Source organism: Falco punctatus, assembly GCF_963210335.1.
Source record: "Falco punctatus genome assembly, chromosome: 13".
Taxonomy (NCBI): Eukaryota; Metazoa; Chordata; class Aves; order Falconiformes; family Falconidae; genus Falco; species Falco punctatus.
This window is the reverse complement of record NC_137593.1, coordinates 28952750-28979664: the sequence shown is the minus strand read 5'-3', so window position 1 is coordinate 28979664 and position 26915 is coordinate 28952750. Positions and strand designations below refer to the sequence as shown.

At 46.7% G+C, this 26915-nt stretch overlaps 2 protein-coding genes across 6 annotated transcripts; both read right to left on the bottom strand.

Annotated features, from left to right (window-relative positions):
• Nucleotides 1–3594: 3594 nt before the first annotated feature.
• On the bottom strand, nucleotides 3595–13731 carry RNF168 (ring finger protein 168; the record flags this gene model as incomplete). 3 transcript variants are annotated; one of them, XM_080410400.1, is made up of 6 exons in its annotated part: nucleotides 3595–6468; nucleotides 7110–7197; nucleotides 7491–7615; nucleotides 8302–8478; nucleotides 12441–12517; nucleotides 13431–13731. In XM_080410400.1, 6 exons carry the CDS (start codon nucleotides 13729–13731, stop codon nucleotides 5386–5388), a joined length of 1851 nt encoding a protein of 616 aa, XP_080266526.1. In that variant the 3' UTR covers nucleotides 3595–5385. The 3 variants fall into 3 exon arrangements, with proteins under 3 accessions (XP_080266526.1, XP_080266527.1, XP_080266528.1); XM_080410401.1 differs by having other exon boundaries at nucleotides 3595–6450; XM_080410402.1 differs by having other exon boundaries at nucleotides 3595–6447.
• A 7529-nt stretch (nucleotides 13732–21260) lies between these two features.
• On the bottom strand, nucleotides 21261–26890 carry WDR53 (WD repeat domain 53). Of its 3 annotated transcripts, none has more exons than XM_080410438.1 (3): nucleotides 26846–26890; nucleotides 25413–25904; nucleotides 21261–22562 (listed from the first exon to the last, which is right to left on the bottom strand). In XM_080410438.1, the coding sequence occupies exons 2-3, from the start codon at nucleotides 25887–25889 to the stop codon at nucleotides 21981–21983; spliced, it is 1059 nt and encodes a 352-aa protein (XP_080266564.1). In that variant the 5' UTR covers nucleotides 25890–25904; nucleotides 26846–26890; the 3' UTR covers nucleotides 21261–21980. The 3 variants fall into 3 exon arrangements, with proteins under 3 accessions (XP_080266564.1, XP_080266565.1, XP_080266566.1); XM_080410439.1 differs by lacking the exon at nucleotides 26846–26890 and adding an exon at nucleotides 26721–26836; XM_080410440.1 differs by lacking the exon at nucleotides 26846–26890 and adding an exon at nucleotides 26038–26713.
• Nucleotides 26891–26915: the final 25 nt, after the last annotated feature.

Here is a 26915-nt window from a genome sequence, read left to right as displayed (position 1 = left end):
CTGCCCGCCGCCGGGGAGGCGGGGCGGGGCGGGGCGGGGCGGGGCGGGAGTTGCCGTGGCTACACGGCGAGCCCCGCCCCGCCGCCTCAGCGGCTTCAGAGAGGCGGGAATTGCCGTGGCAACGGGGTTCACCCCGCCTCGCCCCGCCGCCGCAGCGCCTCCTCAAATGGCGCCCGGGCGGGCTGACGAGCTGCGGGGTTTTTCTGCCTGTTTCCGTTAGTCGGGAGGGCCGGGGTCTTACCAGCAGTGCTGAGGCGAGTCCAGCGCTTCCACGCGGACTTACTATCGTTACAGTGGCCTACGGTAAAGCAAGGGGGCTAGCCAGCCTCGACCCTCGCGTGGGAGTAAGGCGCCACAGGCCCTGCAAGGGAGGAGGTGGCTAAGAAACAGGTATGCCTGCTCCTGTCGAGGGAGCCCATTATGTTGTCTAAACTCCCAAATTACCAAACTCCGATTTAATGTTTAGCTCTACGTTAAAAAAATCTGTGCACAAAGTTTAGGCCAAGCTGACTCTCTGAGAATAAAGGGCTTCTAATCAAGGGAGCTAGCCTTGGGAAGGATGGAAAACAAAGAATGGATGGGGAAAAGAACACTGTTCTCTTGAGTCATGCAAAAAGAAGCCTCTGAGTGAGGAAGTTGTGGGCAGAAGAGGAGGCAAGTTCACAGAGTGCTGCAATCTGCAGAAAGTTGCTTGGAAGTTAGGACAAAGGTAATTGTGGCAGTGGGACATCATGACCTCTGACTCGGCCCCCCGAGAGAGGGCAAGCCCCCGCTTGGGGAGTTAGTAATGACCTTAAGTGGTGCTATCTGAGGATGTGCATTAGAAGTGAGAAACTTGTAACCAATTCTGGCCATGACTGAAAATGAATATGTAATGTACTATGAATGTGCAAGTGTTCCACCGTATAGAACGTGTGCCCTTGAGTAACTTGGTGTGCATGTTGGGCAGAGCAATCCCCTGTGTATCCAGTGCTGTAAATAAAGCGAATGCCTACTTTGTGATGTTACATTGTTGTTGAGCGGTTTACTCCCAATTTTAGTGCCAGTTACAGGGTATCCCTTGCTAGCAGGATACCTTTGCTGTCAGCCCTTCAAAGTCGGAAGAGAAAAACCATCACAAGCAGCACGTTGGGCGTTTTTGATCCCTATGCTACCTGCAGAAATCACACCCATAGAAAAGGAGCATTCTACCACTTTCAGTTGTTTCTCACATGGTATGTGGCTGGCCTGCTGCCAACACTGTCAGCAGGCTGGAGCGCCTTGTCATTGACACGTGTCAGCCAAAGTGAGTACCACAGAAAGCAGAGATTTCCTTGAAGTCACAGAATTTGAAAGTTGCTTCTACGAAAACCGGTAGATCTGTTCCCTCTCTTGCTTCTCTCCCTACCTCCCATCTCCACACCAGCTCTACCCCTTAGGGAAGCAACCAAGCCTCTCAAAGTATTTGGGGTTTTTGGTACTTGCTTTTTTTCCCCTGGCAATTGGATGAGCTGAACTTGTTCACCAAGGGGACAAATAAACCACTAGAGCTAGCTGAATGCAGGTGAGCTCACCCTTTTGAGCCGCAGTGAACTGTTACACCAGCTCAGACAGCCTGAGTACAGACTTTCTTCACAAACATTAAACCAGTCAAAGCTGATTTCACCTGCTTCAAAGCTCCCACGTTGTAGCAATGGAAACAGCATGTGAGTGCAACCAAAATCCACTCAGCAGTAGCCGCATTCCACCCTCTAACAATAAAAATCTAAAAGGACAGGCCAAAGAAGCATCTGGTGAGGATTATTATGCCATGAATGCAGCAAGGAAAGTGATTATCTTTGGAACCTGGAGGCTTGCAGTAGCCTGCCTTGAATGCGGCTGCTGGTATAGGTTATAGGTTTTGTATATTTTCCAGTTAAGGCTGGGTTTTAACTGATGATCAACTTTTTAGTCTTGCTTTTTTTTCCATTCTGCTTGAAAAACCCAACAATTCTTATGTAAGAGGACATTCTTACACTGAGGACAAAATCCAGTAGGTTGGAAAAACATAAATACCTCCAAATACTTTAACACACCCTCAATACATACACACACCAAAATAGACTTTTGTACTATTTAGACCAGGGGTCCTCAAACTATGGCCAGCAGGCTGGATACGGCCCCCCAGGGTCCTCAATCCGGCCCCCCGTATTTACAGAACCCCCCTGCTCTGCCCCCGCCAGGGGCTGGGGGGGGGAAACCAAGCAGCCGCAGATGACTGCCTGCCACTTCATCTGCGTGCCGGCCCCCTGTTTAAAAAGTTTGAGGACCCCTGATTTAGACCTTTGAAATGGACAGTTTCTGTAATTTGTGTTTCCTTTCAACAGAACCATTGCAGCAAGATTTGCTATTGATGGTGTGTGCAAGATTGACTGAAGGGTAAGACGCAGAAAAGTCCCCCTCTCCCCCTCATTGAACTTGTAACCAGGATTACTGCATTTCATAAACATTATATATAGAGACACATAATTGACGCATTAAAAGGGGAAAAGAAAGAATCCACAGAACAGCCTGTGGAGGAAAAAGGAATGAAACTCATGTTAAATGCAGCAATCCTGTACGCTGGGACATGCCTTCATGCACAGCTGAGCTACTTGCACAAGGCACATTGCTGCCAGAAAGGGAAATTCTCCTTTCTCCTGTGCCCTCTCCCCCCTTGGTGCTTTTCCCGCCCCTTTAACATCTGGAATTAGATCATGGAGAGTCCTCAGTGCCAAAGCTAGCACAAGTGAAGGAGCCCTGTCATTGGCAGTGAGCTGTTAGGGCAGCTCACTGCATGTTGTTGGGGTGTACTCGGCTAGGCTGCATGGTCCTGCTGAATTAATGAGCTCCCATACCACGTTTTTTAAACAGAATGCCTCCTATCTTGTATTACCTAGTGTCAAGGGCAGAGCTAGCTCCAAAACAATGAAAACAGTAGATTACGTTTAACCCTAATGAAAATCAAAGCTGTCAGGGGGTATGTATTTCATTTCCAGCTTCATTCTGTTCAGCTCTTAAGAGTTTATCTGGATATTTATCTGTGTGACCACACATGCTTCCCCTTCTTTTTCACCAAGTATCTCTCAAGCATCAGGACCTGGCTGTAAAAGCATCTCCAAAGCCAGCACTGCTGTGCTGGAGTATAGTGATGACCTGTGAAATATACAGCAATTAACCAGAGTCAGAATTTGTAATACTTGCAAGATTATTTCTTATAGATTAATGGGTGAAAACACTTGAGATTCAGACTGGTGCTAGGCATTAAAGGCAGTGGTTGAGAATAACAGGGCAGACATTCAAAACCCTTCAAGGGGTACAGCAGGACTGTCAGGACCACAGACAAAACACTGCAGACACAGCTGCATCAGGCACAAACTTAGGGTTTTGGCAGGAGAGTGCAGGAGTGACCCGTGTGGGAAAAGGCCAGGAACTGCCCTGCACTGCTCTAAACCATTTCCAACCTGCTCTGAAATCCTCAACAACACGACACCAAAATGACAATAAATCAGAGGAGCACTTGAGAATAGGCAGGGGTCATCAGAAGACATGGTTGGGAGGGAGGAGCCCCATGCCAGAGCAAGTTAAAAGCAGACACCATGCTTTGGAGATTTATTTTAACACGAGGGTGAATAGACTTAAAAAATAAACTACTTCTCAGCTGCTTTGCAAATGGAGAGTTTCCTTTTTATGTGCTTACCATGTGTCACTAGCATGAAAAGAGTCAATCTCTCTGCCTTAACAGCTTAATTGATGAAAGATATATTTGACTGCATGGGTAAGACAGAAAGCAACCCAAAGGTAAGGATTAAACAGAAACAGATCTATATTGAAGGAAGGTTTCCAGCACAATGCTAGAGACAGCAAGAGGGAATTATTTGCAACTGGTCACCTATTGTAACTTTCTCAAAAAGTGTCATTTATTTTTGAGAAACCCAGCATTACTGAGACATGCAGGCAAAGAAAACAAAACAATGCATGTTTTCGGCTCGGTGTGCTGTTCATGTTTCAAATAAAATTTCAGGTTTTGTTTCATTTTTTAATACACCAAAAGATAAGTATTTTGTTACAAATTTCCTAGAAGCCAGTTAAAGCCTATAGAACACTGATGAGGTTCAAAAGAAGTATACATTTAAAACACGTGCTAACCTGGATGACCAGTACACCCACTTCAGCAATGTAGATTGGTGCTTTGCTCTCTTTCAAACATGTATAGTGGAAAAATACCTCATTACAAGCAAAGAAAGGCCAAAACCAAAGATGGTTTTATAATACCAACAGAAAAAATGATCCATGGAAGAATTCTGCTGAGCAGCAGCTGGTTAACTGTTCGCCAGCCTCAACTTCCTACAGGCCTCAGCTTCCCCATGTCTGAACTGCAATTCTTTTGAGTGATGGTAGTTTTAAACCCAACTGGAAGACACTATTTGGTAGTCCCTCTAAAAATGGAGAGGAACAGTTACAGCCAGGCAAGGTAGTGACATGAATCTTTAATTATATTTATGTCATTACTGACAACTCTGGTTTTCCGTTGCTTTTCCCCCTTTTGTTTTAACTTTCTCCATCCTAATGGTTTCCTGGACTAACTATTTTTTTATTATGTGGTTTTATCAGACTCAAACCAGTTTGCATATGAAAATTAAATAACACTAAACATAGGTAATAATAGACAAGAATAAAGTTACAGAACAGTAGCAATAAAGGAAAGTATCTTTTTCTTAACAACAGCGGCAGTCAGATCTGCAGAAGTCACCTCTATGAACAGAGGTAAATACAAGCCCAGAACCACTTATCTATTGGTACCTATGAAAGATCCTTGGCTTTGGCAGCAGGAGAACGACCTGTTTTTTCCCTCGTTGTCTAAGAAAGGGGTTAGTATATGAGAGAAAAAGAGTGTGTCTGGCTGTCCAGTTATATTCTTGCTGTCATACAAACAACACAATTCAACAAATAACCTGAATTCCAGCAACATGCTTCAATTTAACAGAACACAGCTATACCAAGCCAAGCTTCAGTGTTGCAGCTGGCAGACCTCTGGAAATGCAGAATTTTTTGCTTGTTTCCTCCATGGAATATGCATCCTTTCCATAAAAGGCAACCATCAGTTATTTTTGTTTCTAAACACTTAACAATACTCACATTCAAAATTATGTAAATGCAAGTGCTAGGAAATAAGCTGTAGTCAGAAGAAGACCAATTAAATTTTAAGTCCAGAGGTGTACATTTTTAAAACATCTCAGAATATACAACACCTCTGTGACCTAAAGTGATGCCCCTCAAAACCAGTAACTTTAAAACTGCTTACAGGAAGATCTGCCTATACACAAGAGAAGGCATTAAACCATGGTTTCCATTCTCATTCCACCATGCATCTGTGGTTCTGCTGATCTACTCCACAACAGAACTTTTAAACATCTGAAGAATGGTCTTTTGCTTACTAGGCAGTGAACAAATATCATTTGCATCACTGGTATTAACGACACAATTCAAAACTTTTCCTCCCTTAGTGCTATGCGATTTCATTCGGACTCTGGTAGGGGACTGCCAGTTTTCATTGCAAGAACCTCTTCGACTCTTGCGGTGATTTGTTTCGGCCTGGTTTTTTGGTACCTTTGAGTCTTTTGCCACCTTAGAACTTCCCTTTCTAGAAGGAGAGTCTTTCACAAACTGAGGCGGCTTGGTGCGAAGAAGATACTCATCTGGAGAGCCCTTCTGTCGATTCAGTGTCCTTTCCTCCTTGTTGATCTGTTTCTGTAGTTGCAGAGCCAGAAGCCTGTCCTGCTCCTCTTGCATACGCCTTTCATGCAACTCCTGCTCAAAGGCTTTCTGCTTTTGCAAGTTAAAATCATTTATCTGCTCCCCTTGGTCCTCTAAACTTTCCAGAATAGTTCGTCTCTTCTTACCAGGCATGCACAAGTCAACCACTGCTTCAGCTGGGGCCTCCAGTGACTTTCTTTTTGGAGTCTCCTTTGCGTTCTGCAGTCCCTCTGGTTTCTCTTCATCTGAGTGTCCAGCCACTTTCATGAGATCACATACTTCGCTTTTGTGGTCAGACATCACAGAATCTGTTGCTGACTGAGTACCAGCGCAAGTTTCAGCAGATTCTTCCAGGTTTATGCTTTCTACCCGTGTTAAACTGCCACTGTCTGTCTCAATTCTACCATCTTCTCTTTTGGATCTACAAAGAACTGTTCTAGACCCTTCCCCTTCCGTGATTCTATGAAGCACATGTGGAACTTCATCTCCTGGACAATTTGGTCCTGGTGTTTCTTCCTGCTTAATGGCAGCAGTTTCCCCTGAAGCTGAGGCACTGAAATAGTTCATGCACGATTCCAAAAACAAATCCTTAGAACTGGAATCTTTAATCACACCGGTCAGCTGTGGAGACAGGGTTGGCATTTCCTCTTGCTCATCCTGCCATGCAGAACCGCTGCCTTCATTGACAGTGGTCTCCTGAAGAAAAGGGAGAGACTACTAATAATGTAAACTTACCAAAAGCCAACAGGTATAAATGAAACTCCAATTTCTCTTCTTGTAGCTGCACTGATCATAGCAACTCTGGGATATTAACTTGGACTGTTCTCTTTAAAAAAAAATATATACTTGCTCAACAATAATGAAAATATTTAAAACCACCTCACAAGCCTAGCTGAAGGACTGCACAACTGCAGCATTCTCCTCTTATCAACCACTCAATCAATTGTTCAAGCCTACCCATCTTCTCTTGAACCCCAACAGGAAAGGTAAGACAGACATATGGAATGATGAAAATTGGAGTGCAACCTTCCTCCAGTGAGCTCCAGAACCGTCATTTTAGTTTTATACACCCTTGGTTGCAACCCAGAGCTCGCTGAAGACAGGTAAGGCATACGTAAGACTATACAAAGGAACTCTTGAAGTAAGCTGCAGGTGTGCCTCTGTGGACTGCCAAGCGTGGCTTCTTGCCTTTCCGCTTTGAGGAATCACAAATACTGAAGGTAATTCAAAAAGGACAAGATAAACTGCCCAGCGCTGATGTGCAAGGGGTATACAGGATTGGCAATCCTATACGCAAGGGGAAAAGAACCCCTAATTACTAACACTGAGATTTATAACAAAATTATTCTAGTTACCACAGAGCCAGAGTCACTCCTGCCTCTTTCTGCTGTTCTAGAGAATGATGCTGATCCCAATGTATGATGAAGTTTTGGAGACAGATACCTTAAAAGGGAAAAAAAAGCAAAACAAAACCTTTTAAAACTCTTTTTCTTTAACTGTCAGTCCTTTGCATTAATCGAGATCTTCAGGTTCATTCTGCCAAACAAAAACAGTAAGAGAAGGGCAAGTGTTCCCTTCTCCTCCGTATTATCCTACAAGGAGACGTTTTGACATTCAAGTTAATATTTGCCCCAGATTACCTGGGGAAGTTGGACCACAGGATTCCAGGGAAGCTAATGGAGCAGAGGGACACTATACCAAGAAACAGACCAATAAGAAAAACTTTAATTACTTACTTCTGAATGTCTCCAGAGTTGCTTGGTTTGTTCTTCATCCTGCACAAATTAGCTGGGGACGTTTCAGGTGAGAGACTGCCTATTGGTGAAGGACTGCTAGGCACGCATCCTTTAGAATGATCATTCTTCAATGACAAGTAAAAATAGCATTATGCAAAACAAAACACAATACAAACTGGAGAAAACCCAGAGAATTACTTTGTTTCTGCTGCAGAATGAATTACTTTTGTCCAAAGAACTTGAGAACTTTAAGTAATGGATAGTTACAGTCAGAAATGTTACATGTTCTGTACACTTGCCTGTACCTAGCATTAAGGGACAACAGGTTTTGCTCTAGTTAGTACGCAGGCTTCACCGTTAGGACTATTACTGGGTAGCAAAAGCCAACAAACTAAAACCCCAATGCAAATTAACAAAAAAAACCCCAAAACATAAGGTAAACTTTCATTGTACATTCCTTTTTTCAGGTTACAGACCTCAATTTCTTCCAAAGAAGTATTTTTAAAATCATTAGGAAAAGGAAGTATTTGGAAGAAAACCAACGTTTTAAACTGTTCCACAATGCAAACATCCAGCATACGTTTCAAGTGCATATTACACAGGTGGAAATGTTTGGGGTATTTTACCCTCCCACTGGCTCTTCAAAAATTAATAGTCAATCAAAGATCTGAAGTACTGGGGGCTGACAACAGCTTCTAATTACATTTAAAATAAAATTTATATTATTCAGAATTCTAACTTTTGCTTTGAAAAGTCTAAGTAGCTTGCACTATATCAACATTTTCTACTGCCCCCCTTGATCCTAACTCACCAGGCTGTTACTCAGCTGCCAGGCCAACTCCTCATCTTGCTTAAGCTGTTTCTCCATCTCCCTCCGTCTTTCTTCCGCCAATCTGTTTTCCTCCTCCTCTTCTGCTAGAAGCCGTTGAATGTATTCCTCACTTGCCTTGTTCTCCTCTTGTTCATGCGCTCGCCTTTCTGCCTCCACCTAAGAAGTTTTTTTAAAATACACCTGGTGACTACTGTCAGACCACACTACGCCAGAACCTCTCAGATGACACTCCTTACATGTGAATGATCCACTATTCACAAAGACTCCGCACACTTCAAACCCAGTATTTAATTACACAAGCCTCCAAAGAAATAAGAATCAAACCGATACTGGAGAGTCTCCAGCTTGATACCACTGACCTACCTTTTGGTAAGACTATACCACTAACACTTGCTCTCCTGCAAGGTTAAATTCCATTACCTTTTCAAAATGTTAGTAACAAGAACTAAGATCTCCAAATACGCGGATCTACAGAGAAACTCAGATCAAGATTCTTTACAAGGCTGGTTGCCAGCTAGACCACAGCATTTGCTCAACCTGCTTGCATAGTCGTAATCCCAATATTGGTGCAAGATGCCCAAAAGACAGCACACCTCTCTTCTGGAAGAGTCCTGCTCTCTTGAAACACTCAAAGCCCAAAGGGTCAGACAAGAATTTTAGATCTGCCTTCCTTATAGCAGATGTCCACCCTTGATAAATCAGTAACTCCACAAGGACTGCAAAGTACTTCAATAAAGCTTTCTTAACTGGGTAACGAAATCTGGAACCTTGCTTTAGAGACGAGTGCCAAGCTGTAATACTACACAAGTTATGTTATGGCCAAGTTTGTCTCAGATCCTGTATTGATGCCTTATGATTGGCACCAGACATACTTGTTTCACCGCTTTTGGGCACTATCTCCATTAACACGATTGCTGCCGAGCAATCTTGTCCCCTAACTGCCATAAAAGAGAACCCTACAGTCCTCTGCTTCATGTAGTCCCCCTGCTCTTGTAACAACCACCAACGGGGCTGTCAGGGAAAGGAGCATTCCGACACTATTGCCAATTGTAATTCTTACTGCTACCATGTCTGAAGGGGAACAAGATCCTTAAACAGGCAAGCATTAAGAGTTCTTTCAAATATTTTCCAATTTTCAAATGAACACAGATCACACAGGGAGAGAGCAAATAAGAACATGCTGTGTGTTCATTACAGAAGCTCATCTAATTGTGGTCTGTTACTTAAGGAGGGAAATCAAGAAGGCACATACAAGACTAGAGCCCAAACAGTTCCAGATTTTCACATTTGCTAGTCTGAAACACTTAATGTGCATTTGAGGACCTATAAAATGCATTCCAGTATGTGTGGGCAGGGATGCAAATAGTGAGAGGTGACACGCTAACCCCAAAAGAACTCTTCTGGAAACATGAGGTATTGAAGCTCAAGATCAGCGCATCCCTACAAATAAGAAATCAAGCAAAGGGGGCAGGAGACCTGCAAGGATGAGTAAGGAGTTTCTGGCAAAACTCAAACAGAAGGAAATTTATGAATGTGAAAAAAGGGACAGGCCACGTGGGAGGAATATAGGAACGTCAGAGCATGCAGGGATGTGAAGAGGTCTACTAGATATTAAAATCTGGTGAGGGAGGTCAAGGACAATATGAAGGGCTTCAAGTACATCAGCAGCAAAAGGAAAAACAGGGAAAATGTAGGCCCGCTGCCAAACGAGGCATGTGCCCTGGCAACGAAGGACACAGAAAAGGCCGTTACCAAATGCCTTCTTGTTTCAGTCATTACTACCAAGCCTGGCCCTCAGGTATCCCAGACCCCAGAGGCAAGAGAGGAATTCCAGAGAAAGGAAGACTTTCCCTTGGTTGAGGAGGATGGGGTTACAGATCATTTAGATAAACATGACACCCACAAATCCATGGGTCCTGATGGGGTGCACCCCTGAGTGCTGAGGGAGGTGGCAGATGTTATTGCCCGGGGCAAGACTTTGCAAGGTCGCAGAGAACAGGAGAGGTGCTTGAGGACTGGAGAAAAGCCCTTGTCACTCCAGTCTTCCAAAAAAGTAAGAAGGAGGGCCCAGGAAACTACAGGCCAGTCAACCTCACCTCCATCCCTGGAAAGGAGATGGAACAGCTCATCCTGGAGTTCATCTTAAGCACGTGTAGGAAAACGTTACCAGAAGTAGTGAACATGGATTCACCAAAGGGAAATCATGCCTGACCAACCTAATAGCCTTCTATGATGGAATGGCTGGCTGGGTAGACGAGGGGAGAGCGGTGGATGTTGTCTACCCTGACTTTAGCAAGGCTTTTGACACTCTCCCATAAAATCCTCATAGGTAGGCTCAGGGAGTGTGGGTAAGAGGGGTGGACAGGGAGTGAACTGAGAACCGGCTGAACAGCAGAGCTCAGAGGGTTGTGACCAGCGGCACAGAGTCTAGCGGTTGTAGGGGTCAGTCCTGGGTCCAGTCCTGTTCAACATATTCATCAGCAACCTGGATGAAGGGACAGCCAAGGTTGCTTAATTATGCAAAACTGGGAGGAGTGGCTGACACCCCAGAAGGCTGCACTGCCATTCAGTGAGACCTGGACAGGTTGGAGAGTTGGGTGGAGAGGAACCTAGCTCAACAAAGGCAAGAGTAAGGTCCCTCACCTAGGAAGGAATAACCCCATGCACCAGCACAGGCAGGGGCTGACCTGCTGGAAAGCAGCTCTGTGGAGAAGGGTCTGGGAGTCCTAGTGCACAGCAAGTTAACCATGAGCCAGCAGTGCGCCCTTAAGGCCAGTGGGATCCTGGGGTGTTCTAGGAGGGACAATGCCAGCAGGTCGAGAGAGGTGAACCTGCCGCTCTGCTCTGCCCTGGTGAGGCCGCATCTGGAGCGCTGTGTCTGGCTCCCCAACTCAAGAGGGACAGGGAGCTACAGGAAAGGGGCCAGCAGAGGGCTATGAAGATGACCAGGGGACTGGAGCATCTCCCTGATGAGGAAAGGCTGAGAGAGCTGGGCCTCTTTAGCCTGGAGAAGAGAACACCGAGAGGGGATCTTATCAATGACTACAAGTACCTTAAGGGCGAGCGTCAGGAGGACGGGGCCAGGCTCTGTTCAGTGGTGCCCAGGGACAGGACAAGACGCAACGGGCACAAACTGCAACACAGGAACTGCCATCTGAATACGAGGAAGAACTTCTTTACTGTGAGGGTGACAGAGCACGGGCACAGGCTGCCCAGAGAGGCTGTGGGGTCTCCTCTGGAGACACTCAACACCTGCCTGGACACGACCCTGTGCAACCTGCTCTAAAGGAACCTGCTTTAGCAGAGGGCGGGACTAGCTGATCTCCAGAGGTCCCTCCCAACCCCAACCACTCTGTGACTAACAGACCTGCCTGGGCATTCTGCTGTGTGGGTACCACTACATCTTTCACAGCCTGTGAAGCACACCTACTTGCCAAGGACAACAAGACAGCATACACTACTGGCACAACTGAGAGGGTAAGGTAGGAGGTGTAGATCAACTAGCACAAGAAAATTTGTGTTGCCTCGTGTCAAATCCAAGGCTGGTTTAACACTTGGTCAAGTTAATCAGTAGGAGAATAGAAAAGCAATAGATGATCAATTTGTATACACAGGTGCCCTCAGAAACACAGGTGTTTTTAGAAAAAAATGGTGTATGAATAGGAATTGCTTGTTCAAAGACTAAGTGTACTTGAAGGATCGTGTGAGTTAAAGCAGGCCAAAAGAAGATTATGATCCAAGGAGGACCTTGGAACCAAGGCAGAGACTGGAACCGAATAGATGAATCAACTGGGACAGAGTCAGGTGATGGATTCACAGAACTGACAAGACCAAAGGAAACTTCGAAAAACTTTGGACATTGAATAATGATTTGGTAAGTGTCTATAAGCTGTGCTGCCTCCCTTTGTTCTCTGCCACTCACTGAGGTGGTGGCCCAACTCTGAGTTGTGATTATAGAAAGCCTAGCAGTACCCATGTCTGTGTGAATTTTTCCTTTAACAGCAATGCCCTTTTAAGTTCCTTTATTTTTCATCAAATAACATTACAGCTGTTTGTGTGAACAATTAAAATAACTAGACACTAAACATTTATGCTTTTTAACATATTTTTAGACTTACCTTGCTAATCTCTGCTTCATATTCCTGCCTCAGTTCCCCAGGCTTGCTCAGCTTGTGTTGTGGATGGGGGACACAGACTAATTGAGAGGAAGAAGAGGGGCAGGGGGAAAAAAAAGAGAAGTGAGGAACAAAGCATGATCACAACAGTCGATGATGAAAGATTTTAAGATTACTTCCACACCCTATCACAGGAATGTTTTGAGTTAAATCAAGCGCTGTGAAAAAAAAAACACAGCACTTTGCATTAAAAAGGGAACAAAATAAAAAAGCACTGCATTAGTGAGCAGCAAGAACAGTCAGTGTTTTCCAAGCACCGTATATAAAGCAAATATATATATGCTGATGATAACTTATATCCCTTGCTTTTTGTGATGAAAAAGACTTCATAATACTGCAACTGGAATGACGTGTCACAAAGCCAACCTCCCAATTAGCCTCCCCCAAGGGAACTTACAACATAACAAACCCCAAAATCCTTCTTCAAAGAGTTAATCAGATTTCACTTCCTTTTCTCTGACACCACAATTTTAGGCCCAGAGACTCTTGCACAGACTGAAGCCCTGGAATTTCTAACCAAACTAATTAACAGTGTCTAAAACTTGAAAATTTTCTAAACACTTCACTTAAAACTTGACAGTAATAAATACACACACGCAAACACTCCACTTACAGACTTTACAGCTGAAGCTGTATCAGTAAGGAATAGCAAGGCTAGGCAGCCATACATGGACAGTTTGTGCAAAACGCATGAACAAACATCCACTTCAGTGATCACGCAACATGACTTACCCTCTGTGCTACAAACGAAAGAGGCACGGATGGCCATTTCTCTGCCTCACAAGCCCCTTTCACAGCAGAGCTGACACTGCATTTTCTAGCGGTAACACACCTGTCTATGAGCAGTTTCTTGTTTCACAGCATCCACAGTCCACCAACAGTAATTACCTTGGTAAAACAGAGACATCCCAGAACAAGCGACATTTTACTTACTTTCCTCTTCCAAATCCTGTCCGTTAATCCTACGTTCACACTCCTCCGGGTAATTCTTCTGAATTTTTTCCCAGAGTTCCCAGTTGATAAGTGTATTTCTGCGGGCATTATATCGTGCCCAAGAAGAGACTCGACGCCGACAAAAAGGGCAACAAAGACTGGCCTTTTCAACTGTCAGCTGGAAACAAGAATTACAGAGGGTATGGTTGCATGGCAGTGTCACAGGCTCCACAAAGATTTCCATGCAAATTTGGCAGAGGCAGTCAGACAAGGAAAGCGGAGCCTCCAATTTCTTCGACATACTGACACAAAGTAGAGGAACAAGTCTAGTACATCAGTACCTGAAAGCAAAAAAGAAACATTGATTTTACTTCCCGTAATGGATATAAAAGAAAATACATAATGCTCAGGTTTACGGCTACTTTATGAAAATGTTTGTGGATTTAAGAAGTCTGCTGAAGTGGTTACTTTTGTTTACAATCTGAGAGATTCTTAGCTGTCAGAAGATGACTCTGGTCTTCCCAGAAGTCATGAAGAAAGGGTAGCAGGATTTCTTTCCTACTGCAGTTTCCTGCGAGTTTTAACAGGTGCTTTCAGGATAGCAAGGAGGTGGTAAGGAGGTGGGGGGAAAGCATTCAGTCCTTACAATCAAGCAGCTATGCTCACATTTGGTGGATATGTTATCACAGTTACCTTAACCTTCCATTCTGTCAGTTTCAGTACGCGCGCCTCCTTCAAAAGCTGCTTCTGGTACTTGGTTCCACCACATTCTGTAGGTGAAATACAACACCCCTACACCTCAGACGAGAGGAGGTTCTTCCTTGTTCCTTCATTTGCTTAAGCTGAGACTAAAAAGTCAAAATACTTTTCATTAATATAAGCAAAGAACTAACCAAAGCATTCCACACTTCAGCATCTTCTCGCAGGACTTAAGCCGGTGGAGATCATCCAGCCTTTCTATCACCAACGTTCCTCAGAGGGTTTTTCCACTTGGCCCACAAAACCACTGTGGAACAGAAAACAAAAACAACAGGCACATACAGCAAAAAGGATAAAAATACTGGGGTTTAAGGCACAGGAGCTTAAGAAAGTTCTTACAAGCTTCTTCAAAACAGCCAGCTTCAGTGAGAGGAGAGGTCCTGAGAGAAAACACTGCAGCTTCAGCCACACAGAAACTCGACATGGAGGCAAAGGTACTTTTAAGTTGGGTTTTATTGTTTCTGCTCTCGGTTGAACAAATCCTTTGATTTTTTTGAAAAGGATGCCAAGTGACAAGGAGACACCTAGTTTTACAGGCGGTTAGTTAGAGAAACCTCCGAGTCCACGTACGCCCGTTCTGGGCCTATTTCAATTTGTAAGTATTAACAAATACCAGGGGTCAGGCAGGGCGGGGGGCGGCGGGGGCCCCTAGGCCGCGCAGGGCCGCCGCGCCACAGCCAGGGGCGCGGAGCGGGAGGAAGCTGCCCCCCCCCCCTCCCCCGCTCCCCCCCCCTTCCTTCCCCCGCTCCCCCCCCCTTCCTTCCCCCGCTCCCCCCCCCTTCCTTCCCCCGCTCCCCGAGCGCTCAAAGCGACGAGTCGGCACCCACCGAGCTGCGTCTCCGCGGCGGGACGGCGGCGGCTGCCCCTCCGGCCCGGCGGCAGGCGAGGCCGCGGCCTCCCGCAATGGCCGCCGCCGTGGCGCTGCCCGCGCGCGCCACCCCGCCCCGTCCGTCGCTGAGGCGCCGCTCCCGCCTCCCGGCCGCTCGCTCCTCCCCGCCGCGCCTGCCGGGAGACACAGCGGCCCGCCGGTGACGGGGACGGCCCGCCGGTGACGGGGACGGCCCGCCGCCGGGAACGGCCCGATCCGGCGGGGAAGGAGCCCCCGCGTTCCTGGGGGGCCGGTGCCCCTCACGCTGCCGGGCCCTGAGGCGAACGGGCCCCGGCCGCCCCGCCCGCCCCTGAGGGCTGCGGGAGAGAGCGATCCACCCACCGAGCGGTCCCGCTAAAAGGGCAATCGGCGCCCGTTGCTGCACATACATAACAGAGCAATCGTTGCCCATGTCTGCAAATGTGTATGTATAACACTGCAATCATTGCCCATTTCTGCAGCTTTATATATGCATCTCTATTTATAACATAGCAGTCATTGCCCATTTCTGCAGGTTTTTATTTATATATATGACATAGCAATCTTGCCCATTTCTGCAGTGTTATAGATATGTATAAAACACAGCAACCATTGCCCATTTGTGTAGTTTTATATATATATATATATATATATATATATAAAAACATAGCAGCCGTTGCCCATTCATGCAGCTGGGTATGAGGGCAGAGCCATCGCCCGCCCTGCAGTCCCTGGGGATCCGGCTGGGACTGGCGCATGTGCCAGAGCCTGCAGCCACACCAGCATCCCTGGCACCGGGCAAGGGCCGAGCCGTACCCTTGCTCACCCTCCTCCAGCACCAGCCCCACAAGCCGTACCCCTGCTCACCTCTCCTTGTACCCCTGCTCACCTCTCCTTGTACCCCTGCTCACCTCTCCTTGTACCCCTGCTCACCTCTCCTTGTACCCCTGCTCACCTCTCCTTGTACCCCTGCTCACCTCTCCTCACACCCAGCCCCGCAGGCCGTACCCCTGCTCACCTCTCCTTGTACCCCTGCTCACCTCTCCTTGTACCCCTGCTCACCTCTCCTCACACCCAGCCCCGCAGGCCGTACCCCTGCTCACCTCTCCTCCGGCACCAAGGCCCACAGCACGTCCCGGCTCAGCTCCTCCATCGCCTCTTCCTGCAGCTCGAACCTCTGTGCCAGCCGCTGCAGGCTGGCGTCCAGGCGGGTGAACCGAGCCTCCAGGCTCTGCAGCTGGGCCTCTACTCTGGAGGATGGAAAGCGAGGGCGCTGGGTGAGGGCTTGGCCCTGGCAGCAGGTGACACGCTGCGCTGAGCGGCCCCGACCCCTGCGGAGGCTCCTGACAGCACTGTGAGTGCGCATGCCACGAGAAATTCAGGTGTTTTGACACAGCCCAGGTCTTTTCGGCCCTTCCTCGTGCAGAGGTCTTGTAACTTGTAAATGCAATGCAAGGTTTGAATTTAGCTATGTCTGCAAGTCTCGACTGTTTGCGTTAACATGAGGGGTGCAGGTTTTTTCCTCTAATACATGTTGAGGTGATTTATGCTTTTATTTGTAGTGTCATATCTTTTGAACAATTCTCATTTGCCATTGGGCAGAACTTCTCATTCCTCCCCAGATTAACAGCAGAAGTAATAACCAAGCCACCTGCAGTGTTTCTCTTCTCCTGTCAGCTCATCCCACTCTGGTTTTCCCTTTTATAAGACTGTTCTTCCACAGAACTGTGCCGTAAGAAGACCTTAGTAAAGCAGCAATAAGAAAACTGCTTCCTACCTGGTATTTATTAGCTGCCTTTTCATTACTATCCATTGCATTTTTCCTTATTAAAAAAAAAAACATACAAAAACCCAACACAAAACCACAAAGCAAAAGGAAAAAAAAAAAAAAACAAACAAAAGGTACATCCTTGTACTCTCTTTAAATTACAACCCTAAAGACAGGCTTTTGAGTTTGAGCTACTCCACTTCTGGTTAAGAGAACCGGCCACTCTAAAAGAACTTGCTGTGTTTGGGGATGAAGTATGAGGGAATGGCAGTACGTGTGCTTTGCACCTGCCGGATGCTCCTCGCCCCAGCAGCAGGGTACGTTGGACTCCTGTTCTTCCTGGGGTGCTTGTTACAAAGGCTGTTTTCTTTAAGTTTGCCTCAGGTAGCTGATTTACGTCAAGGTGGGTTCTTGAGAATCTTGAGGATCTCAAAGCCATCAAAATATGAATCATTCAAAGTTCCTTCCTAAATACTGAACAAATATCCCAGTACTATGTGCTCTGCAAGTGACTTACTAGCAAAACATCAGCTGCTCCTCATAGACTTTTGTGATTTTTCTTTCCATTTTACTGGCAGAACTTCAGGCTGTATCAACAAAACCAAAACTATGCCACTGCTAAATTTTATTACAGGCAAGATGCAAGACCCTACATATTTTTTTTGTAGCTTCCCTGTCTTCATCCCCACTGCTCCACTAAGCAGTGTTGTTACTATTATTGTATTGATCTAATGCTAAAGGAACTGGATTCTGAGTTGTGATCTGCCTGTGTTAAACCCTGTATTAAGGTTTTCACCTTGTTTGTTGTGGCCCTGTTTCGTTTATCTTTCACTGAACTTTTTTTGTAAGAACAAAATAAGCAGTAGCTTTCAGGTCATGACATTAAAAAAAAAACAAACCCCCCAACAAAGAGAGGTTAACTTTAGATTGTATAAACAGCAGACTGGGTAATTTACCAGTGGTTCCCCCTTCTTTCATGCATACTGCCCATTTCAAAGCCTGTCATTTGACGAGAAGGACCAAGAACACCATTGCTTCCTAGCAGTAGCTCCCCCCTCTACCTGCCTCCCTCTCCTCCTGCTTTGGGCTCTGCCTGCAGTCGACCTGAAGGAGGAGAAAATAAAAGAGCATCAACAGTGCATATTTTTCCGAGTCTCCCTGACCTTAATTCATTTTCTGGCAGCTTGTGCAGACTCTTGTCTAATGATTTTCTATAGTTTCCCGAGGCTGGGAGACTTCCTTCACAATCTCCTGAGAGCTGCTTACATCCTGCTCTTACCTTGGTAGGACTTCTATTGCTGCAGCAAGATTTTTATTTCTCAGAGCCTCTCAGAGTTTCCTGCTGGCTCACAGCAGAGGTTTTGAAACTGGGCACAGTTCTTACTGCGTGCTGGATTCTGACAAAATTATTTGACCAGTTTTGCCTTTCCAGCACTTTTTTGGTATGGTGTATATTGTCTGTCTGTAAATTACTCTTGTATATTTTTAAGCATCTGTCGCAAACATTTCAATATTTGCTAATTTTCATTCTAAAAATGTCTGTTCAGTTACACCATGGTAGGACCGATCTCCATAATAACCTACAGCTTCTTGTAAGTTCTGGTAGAATGAGTGCTTCTGTCTCTTGATCCAAGCTCTGAATGAAACCAGGAAGAAGGATTAAACCTCCTGCTTTTGTTTCAATCGTAACCTCTAGACACTTTTTCCTTTAATATAAGCGAAGTTACCATTGAGTCGGTGGCCTCTAATATCTGTCTAGCGTATGTGCAAACACCTCCAATCTTGACCAGGAAGCTTTTGAAGTTCTCTTCTTGTTAGCACACAGAACGTACTTGGAAGATTCACAGTAAAAGCTCTAGCACTCCCATTTTTCTGAAAGCGTGGTTGTACGCGTAACCTTATTTTCACTGCTCAGGCATTTCCAGAAGATGACATTTTTCATTACTTTAGAGCTGTCACATCAGTTTTATTTTCCAGGGCAACGCAGAGCCCCACACTCCACAGCTGCTCCTGTACCCTCCGTTCACAGAGCCAGTTAGACACACACTTCTTCAGCCAGTTTCCCACAGGCTTAATTTTCACTTTTTCTTTCAGGACTGGTTCCTGCTTTTCTGTTTCTCTCTCTGTTCAGGTCTCTAGTAACTTTTTTTTGCAGTTACTGTTGTGTGAATTGGAGTCATAAAAGCTGCTGGTGAGCAATGTTAGGATCTTGACCAGAGCAGCAGTTCCTTAGCAAGTCTGTCAGCCAGTGTTAGTCGGTAAACGTTAATTTCATAAACAGAAGTACTGTGTTCCATCAGCTCTGATCGTCTTGATAGACAGTGATCATTTTTACTACAGTTAAACTGGTTACATGTATGACACCTAAGCTGACTTACAGTTGTTTTGCTTGATACTCTTTACACAATACCTTTAAAGGTAGTACCTATGAAAATCCGTATGTGAAAACCTATTGAGAGGGAGCACTGTCACGCATGTCTGTAACGGTGGGGAATTTCAGAGCCTCTCTCAGCTATTTCCTGACGAGCTGTGCTGACGGCTGATACTCGATCCTGTGACTGTTTGTCCAGCTGGTTAGAGACACCATCCACCAGTGCCTGTGCTGCCGCACTGCAGCTGAGCACAGGACTGGTGCCAGCAGGGGCAGCTGAGGCCAGATTATTTTACATGAAGCCAATGAACCTGTTGGTCAGGTGTTCCTCTTCCAAGTACAGGCTTCGAAAATGGACAGTGAATCAGCATCATCTATGTCCCAATTCTTCAGCGACAGTTATTCTCTTTAAACTCCTAAGAACAGTCTGTTCTTGGGGAGGGGGGTGGTGGTGGGGGTGGCGGTGTGTGTGTTAACCGTAACCACTAACACCCTGTCTTTGAACCCTCCAGACACCGAGGCATTCTCCCAAACCCACAAGTTCATCCCAAATCTCCCATTTACAACAGCAGTATGAGTGCAAACGTTAACTTCGTTACTCGTAATCGCCCAGCCACACTTCACGCAGCTGCAGGCCTTTGCCATGGAGCAATTGCACAAGTCCCGTGGCACGTGGGCAGCACTAGCAGCGCGCAGGCTGCCCAGGACTGCGCTCACAGAAGGGTGCAGCGTGTGGCTCTATCCCACTTCCCTCCCCAACCGGTAAAGGCGAAACAGAAGATCGCTCGCGAACTACTCCTCTCCCATATACACATAACGTATATTTACCACCTCTTTGTTACCCATGAAAATTTCCAAGGGAGCTGATGCCAAGAACTGCTGTCTCCTCTCCCTGCCCCAGCCCTCTATGCCCCCAGTCCTCTAAGCCCCTCATCCTTCCCTGTCCCTCAGGGCAGCGCTAGCACGACCCTTTAGTGACCTGTTTAACGTCTCGTTCAGGAAGCGCAGAGAGATGCTGGCTTTAGCCATCTTCCCGGAGAGCACAAAGAGAAGAAATAAAAGCCGGAGTGGGCTCGATCCTCTCTCCTGAAGCCGGCAGCAATGACAGGGACAGAGGATCTGACTCCTGCTGCGGGTTGTTTGTACTGAGGCTTTTTATAGACTGATGTCCAAATATAGGTCATAGATGCACAGACACATGCTCACGAACGTATCCCGTACTGAACCACACACCCGCACCACTTCTGATCCTCTCCATCTTCATACGTAAATTCAGAGGTGACACGAAAGGGGGTACCTACACTATTCTGCTTTTTTTCCTGTGTTTTGGGTTCATTTTGCTGAAGCACCAGCTAGTTCGTGTCTTGGGCCAAAATCTCCTGCTGTTAAAGGCTGTGCAGGCAGATTGCCCTTTTTTTTTTTTTTTTTTTTAAAAAAAAAAAAAAGGTATGATGGTAAAATCACATTTGGCTGAGAATGAGTTGTGTTTGGTTGTGGGGAGCTGCTTTGAGCAAAACCAAGACAGTTGGAATCTCTTCCATAAAGGATGGACAGCCAGCACAACTGGCTAATGATTTTCAGGAGCTGGGTATGCAAAAAAGAGGTGGAAAGTTTTCCATCAAAAAGAAGAAAAGAGGCACATAGATAATGTGCGTCTGGTACCAGCACAGCTGGTGAAACAAGACAGCACAAACTCCACGTTACCAAAGCAGATCTTCAGCCAGTACCAGGCATTCAGTTTGGTGGAAGGTTAAGGACAGCCTGAGAAAAAAAAAAAAAAAGCTTTTTCCTTTTAATAATTTGCCTGTTCCATGGGAAATCCAGCCTGAACTGAACACGTCAAGAGCTGCAGCATTCCCACTTACGTTCTCCCCACCTTCAACCTGCAAATTCAGAGATGTTTCCAGGAAACCAAGTTCTGCTTGTTATGTTTCTAAAGCCTTGGGAAGACACTGGAAATATCGGGGCAAGGAGGGGCTGTGCCTTTGGCCCTTTGTAGTCCCCCTGTGATGGGGTATGCAGCGTACTTTTTGACACAATTTTGTGTAAGTTTGGCAAGATTAGCATGAGTATAGGAACATGGGAGCAGTGAGAGAGAAAGCATTTATTAAGACAAATGTAATAGTTATTTTTCCCCTGGGATAAACAACTAAATGCACAAGACAGCTGACCCATTAAACAGATGTTAACTTTTCCCCTGCTCCTTTGTTTACCACAGTGTGAAAAAATCCAATTGGCAATGACAGTTAAACTAATTTGATTACTCATTAACTGATGCTTCTCTAGTCTTATATGCAGCTGCTGACAAACTAATGAAAAATATATTTCCACTATGGCCAATTTAAGCTAACTGTGACACAGTTTAACGGGGAGAGTAATGTAAAGCACTGCTATAGTTAAAAATGCAAGGAGTTCAGCCAAAGACATCTCTGTTATAGCTCAGCATTCTCATTTAGCATTGCGGGTGTTCCTGTCAGCGTGATTTTCTTCCTCCAACCTCAATTATGTCAGCTTAGTCATGAACTAGTATTACCCCTAAATATATTGAAACCAGTTTCACTTAAATTCAAGAAGCAAACTGCCAACCCTGCAAGACATGGCTGCAGTGAGTACAAACAGCCGCTGAAAGCCTTAACATGAGGCCAGTTACATTGCGAGTACTTGTGTGAGTACACAGCAAATCCCCTTCCAAAGAATGCAGCAGGTTTCACCGTTCAATTCACTGTCAGTGGATGCAACTGGAGTCATTTCAAACACTCCAAGAAGTGGTTTATGCCCCACTAATTTCTTTAAACGTCTCAGCAGCTAAGCTTCTGGCAGTGGATACACAGATACAGAACTACTCTGATCAGCAACTAATACTCTCTTGGAGCCTTTGAGCCACGCGCACGAGATCCAGTTCACCTTCTCTCCGTGCTCAATGGTTAGCTTTGGTAACACTCTAGCGTTTGAAGCCACTTTGTTGAGCTTTCTGTCTTTTCTGGTGGATGCAGGTGCTTGGGCCTTCCTTCTCTGCAGAGACTTTGCTGGACTTTGCTCCTGCTTTCCAATGTCACTGCTGACATCCCAGAGCAAGACTTTCCCATCATTGCCTCCAGTCAACAACCAGTACGCTTCTGGCATAAAAAGGACCTGCGATACTCCTAAGCTGTGACCTAGAAACTCCAGCTCACGTTCAAACTTGGCACCAGTGACTCTGAATATTCTGACTTTACCGTCTTGAGCTCCGCAGCCAAAGATGTTGCCGCACGGTGCGACAGACAGGGAATGTGCAAGCGGCGGGTTAAAGAACTGGCCCGCTGACTGTGGACTGTCTTCCTCACTTTCACACTCCTGCAGGTTTGTGGTCCACAAGGGGCGAGCTTTCTGCAGGTTCCACAGCATAACCTTGAAAGAAAAGTATAAATCGGTAATTTGTCTGTTTTACGTAAAATCAGATCTTTTGCTAACAGTAAAAATAAACAATCACACTTCTGGCTCCAGCAGAGGAAAGGCTACGCATGAGTGCAAGATATGCAAGATGTGTTGCGAGGAGTGGTTAAACTTTACCTGATAAATACGGCAAACCTTTACGGCGTGCCTCCCACACCCTCATACCGCCCTACTCAGCAGAGTCAGTGACTCGCACCTTCAGACCACAAAACGTATGAACAAACTGTTCTGAACGCTTTCACATTCATCTCGGCAGTAGTAATCATGACATAGTGCCCGTCATTATTTAAATTATTTAAAATACATTAAATTATTTAAAAGGAAGGACACGGAAACGCTAGCAGTAAATAGAGAACATTAGCATTCTGAATTTTGGTTCTCTCTCTGCTACGTACTTGTCCTAAAATAATCACTTCCATGAATGTGTGTGAAAAAAGGAACAGCAAAAGGCAAACAGCAGTTCAGGCCCTCATTTTTAAACAGACATAGATGCTTGGGTTTTTTTTTTTTCTATCCAATGAGTAGATCCAGTTTGTGCTTCCACCATATCGAGGCAGGGCACGCTTTTCCTGACGAGATGGGGGGGAGGCTGTGCTTTTAGGTTTGCTTTTAAAATGCCACCCCACCTCCAAGCTCCTCATGAAGCAATAACCGTGCCTTCAAATGCACCCTGCATCTCTCGTACAGCAATTCAAGTACCATAGGTTTATACCGCACCAGTTAAAAATAATTCCGTCGATACTTTTGTAGGACCTGAATGGATAATGAGCATTTTCAAGGCCAACAGATATGAAAGCACGAGTCAGTCTAATGCAGGACTGGTGTGTTGTTTGCTTTTTTAATCAAAGCTTTAATTTGTTGTTAATAAAAATATTCCTCCACTAGTGATCTCCAGTAGAAAGTACAGGAGTCTTTAAATTTGTGCCCCAAAAGAACTGTCACACTGCACTGGATCTGCATTTCTGGAATCCAGATCACACAAAGACTTCCAAACTATGTTGTTTCCTGTAATTTCGCTGTTTTAGTGACCACTGTTGCTGCTACATTAGAACTCCTTTGCTACCGATGCAAGGGAAGACTTCCCATGACAACAGCGTGTGCAGGGCAAAGTAAATCAGAGAGGCTGGGTCCTAATGCTTAAGGCAAACACTCCCATTTTCAGCACAGACAACTGCAACAGCTTTATGAATTCATCAAGTGCTAACAAGTTTTCTGCAGCCTAAGTATTTTCTGTCCTCATAGCGTTTTCCCTGCTTTCATGGAACTTCTGAAGAAAACCTGGCAACCCAAATCTCAGTTCCCATCAGCTACAGCTTCACTGAGGGTTTGACATGCGAGCCCAGAACATGTTCTGATGCTCACAGAGCTTGTAAACAAGTCCAAAGACAGGCTGCTGCACAGCACTTCAGCGTCTCTTTATGAAATGATGTATCTTAAAGCCAGCCTCAATGCACAAAACCACTTTTTTCATTTTACAAAACCCCACTAACGAATTCCTACCATCTGGGGACATTGACTTTCACCTAAAAACCAACTTGCTGAGCTACAGTAAACCGTACTAAAACTGAAAAGTCACAAAAAATGACCAGTTCACTTGCACAGCAGTGGTATACAAACGCTTAGAATTCTGATAAGAAGTTTCCAGCCATAGGCTTGTGAATCTGTATTTTAGAGACCTGAATTAAGCCAGCTGTCTAAGATGCTGAGCGTTTACTCCTCTCAGACTGATACTTTGGTACCTCTGGAGTTTCTCACAGTACTTCAGTTAGAATCCTACATCCATCTTCTAGTCAACCTAAGGAAAAAAAACCTGGAAAATTTCTGAAAATTTGGCAAAGTCTAAACCTGGCATACTTCCATCAATCAGCCCCTATTTGGATAAACTTACTGAATTTATACAATCTATGCCTTTAATATGGAAAAATACCACTTACACTAAGTATCGGCATGTATTCGTCCCAATGGGTGTTAGATGCACTTCAGTTTCAGTAACACGGGGTGAAACTGCTCAATGTTGCTATAACAGCGCTAGAACCACTGAAACCTATGTAGAAGTGATAGTTTTAATCTCGGGCTAAATCAGATCTCAACCACTGGAAGAAATTACTGAAAAGCATCTGTTCTGGGTGGCCAACTCTGGCAACAGAACTCAAAAAACTCCATTAACTCCTAGCACGGTCTTTCTCAGAATGCTTCCACAAGTGGTGCGAAAAGGACAACGTTTCCTCTTCACAAGGACAGAGAAGCATAAAAGGCAAGGAATATTTAATGCTTCCAAGAGGTTAATCAGAACAAAGTATAAATTATAAAAATGACTTGTCCTTAGAGTGATACATGCCACTTGGAAAGATATTTATCTACCTGCAGTGAAGAGCTCCTCCTAGCATCCTGTCCACTTCAAGCATTTTGCCTTTTTCTAACTACCATCTGTATTTGGTCTGCAGCCGTAACTGATCACCAGGGACAGCTGCTGGTTTTGCTCAGTCCAACGGGGAGCTAACATGGCATGAGCATGCTCTGCACCATATTCTGATTCCCACCCACCCCCCTCACTTTTAGACTGTAAATATTGGTGGATATGGAGGAAGATAAAAACGGGGAGAGGAACTGCTGAGTAGAATCTGGCACAAACAGCCTCAACACTGAGCTTTGTCCACCAAAACTACTTCGGAACAGTTAAGGAGCTTTCCAGCGACGGAAGGCTGTGCACTCTTGCTCTAGGTGAAAGTCTGCTGGTGCCTCACTACACAGGTGGGTAGTTACCGTTTCACTTCTCTAATAACCATCTACTTGTATGCAAATCACCTGCATGTCCAGTCCACAGGAAACTAGGCTCTGAGGCCGCTGAGGTCGAAAGGCAACAGAGGAGCAGATGTTTAAGTGTCTCAAGGACCGGCTGACTTTCTTGTTTTCCAGGTCCATAACCTTTATTGCCCCCGAGTCATCTGCCGCAGCCAAGAAACTGTCGGTCTCATTCACGGAGAGGCAGTTGATCTCCTCCTCGTTCACATGGAAGCCTTCAACGGGCTCCTTGAGGGATCGGGCATCCAGCAAACTGACGGTTTCTCCGTGGGAGGTGTACAGCCTGGCGGGATGGCGGGGAGAGAACACCACGGAGGTCACGTCGTCTGCCTTCGGGAGCTGGAGCTGTCCCACCAGGGCGCCTCTCCCGTCCCAGAGCGCGAGCTCGCCTCTCTCCGCACCTGAAGCCACCAGGCCTTCCGTGTTTACATTCAAGCACAATACAGAGGTCGAATGTCCGCCCGTCCATTTGGCTGCCATGTTTCGGGGACACCTCTGAAACAAACAAAAACCTGAATGGCGCTCCTGATGGTCTCCTTACAGCGGAAAGCTTATCAAAGCAACGGGATCAACCCGCTGACTGTAACTCAAACCACTTGAAACTCTAACGACTAATTAAAACAGGCACCTCTGCAGATCAGTCCCCAAATGAAACTTTGGCTCAAACAGCGTCAACATCAGCTACAACGGTGCGGGACAGTGGTGGTGGCACGCGTGGCTGCGCGGCACATGGAGGACGGCGGCTCCGATGGCTGCGAGGGGCAGAGCCGCTTCCCCAGCGCGTAAAGGCACAGCACGGCCGGCAGAACGGGGCACGGGAAGGGGCAGGGGGGGACGGCGACCCGGGCAGGTCTCGGAGCCAGCAGCCCCACCGGGCGGGAGCACACGGACACTTGCCCGGCCCGGCTGCGAGGCCGGGGCAGCCCGAGCCCGCCTGGCGCGGGGGAGCGGGAGGAACTGGCTGAGCCGGAGGGCGCGGCCTTGGCGGGGGTTAGGGGCAGGCATCGGCGTGACTAAGTTTTAACCCACGGCGCAGGCGGCTCTGGGCTCCCGAGGGGAAGCGGGTCCCTCGGCATCGGCACCGCCCGGGCCACCGGCACCGCCCGGGCCGCAGGCGCGGCCACCGATCCCGCCCCGGCCCCTTCCCTGGCGCGAACCCCGAGCGCTCCGGGGCCGGTTCAGCGGGGGGCAGAGCGGGGGGCCGGGGACGCCGCGGGGGCTGTCCCGGCTGCAGCGCCCGGCCCCGCCGCCTGAGCCCCGCCGCTTACAGGCAGCGCAGCTCCCCTGGGTCGGGGCCCGGCCCTTACCGACCCGACCGCGCTGCACCGCGCCTGTGCCCGGCACAGCCCGGCCGCCCGCCGCCCAGGAGGGTCCCGCCGCTCACACAGCGCCGCCCGCCCGCCGCGGGGGCGCAGCCCGGCCCGGGGCAGCCTCACCTCCGCGCTGCGCCGCCCGCTCCTGCGCCGCGTCCCGCGTCCCGCCCCGCGCCTGCGCCGTGGCCAGGGG

Excerpts from the sequence above, each read along its gene's own strand:
- WDR53 (XM_080410438.1), bottom strand. The coding sequence starts at position 25,889 with ATGGCAGCCAAATGGACGGGCGGACATTCGACCTCTGTATTGTGCTTG. Across the intron at positions 22,563-25,412 it reads CCTGTGGACTGGACATGCAG|GTTATGCTGTGGAACCTGCA; the intron begins GTGATTTGCATA and ends TTTTCTTTCAAG.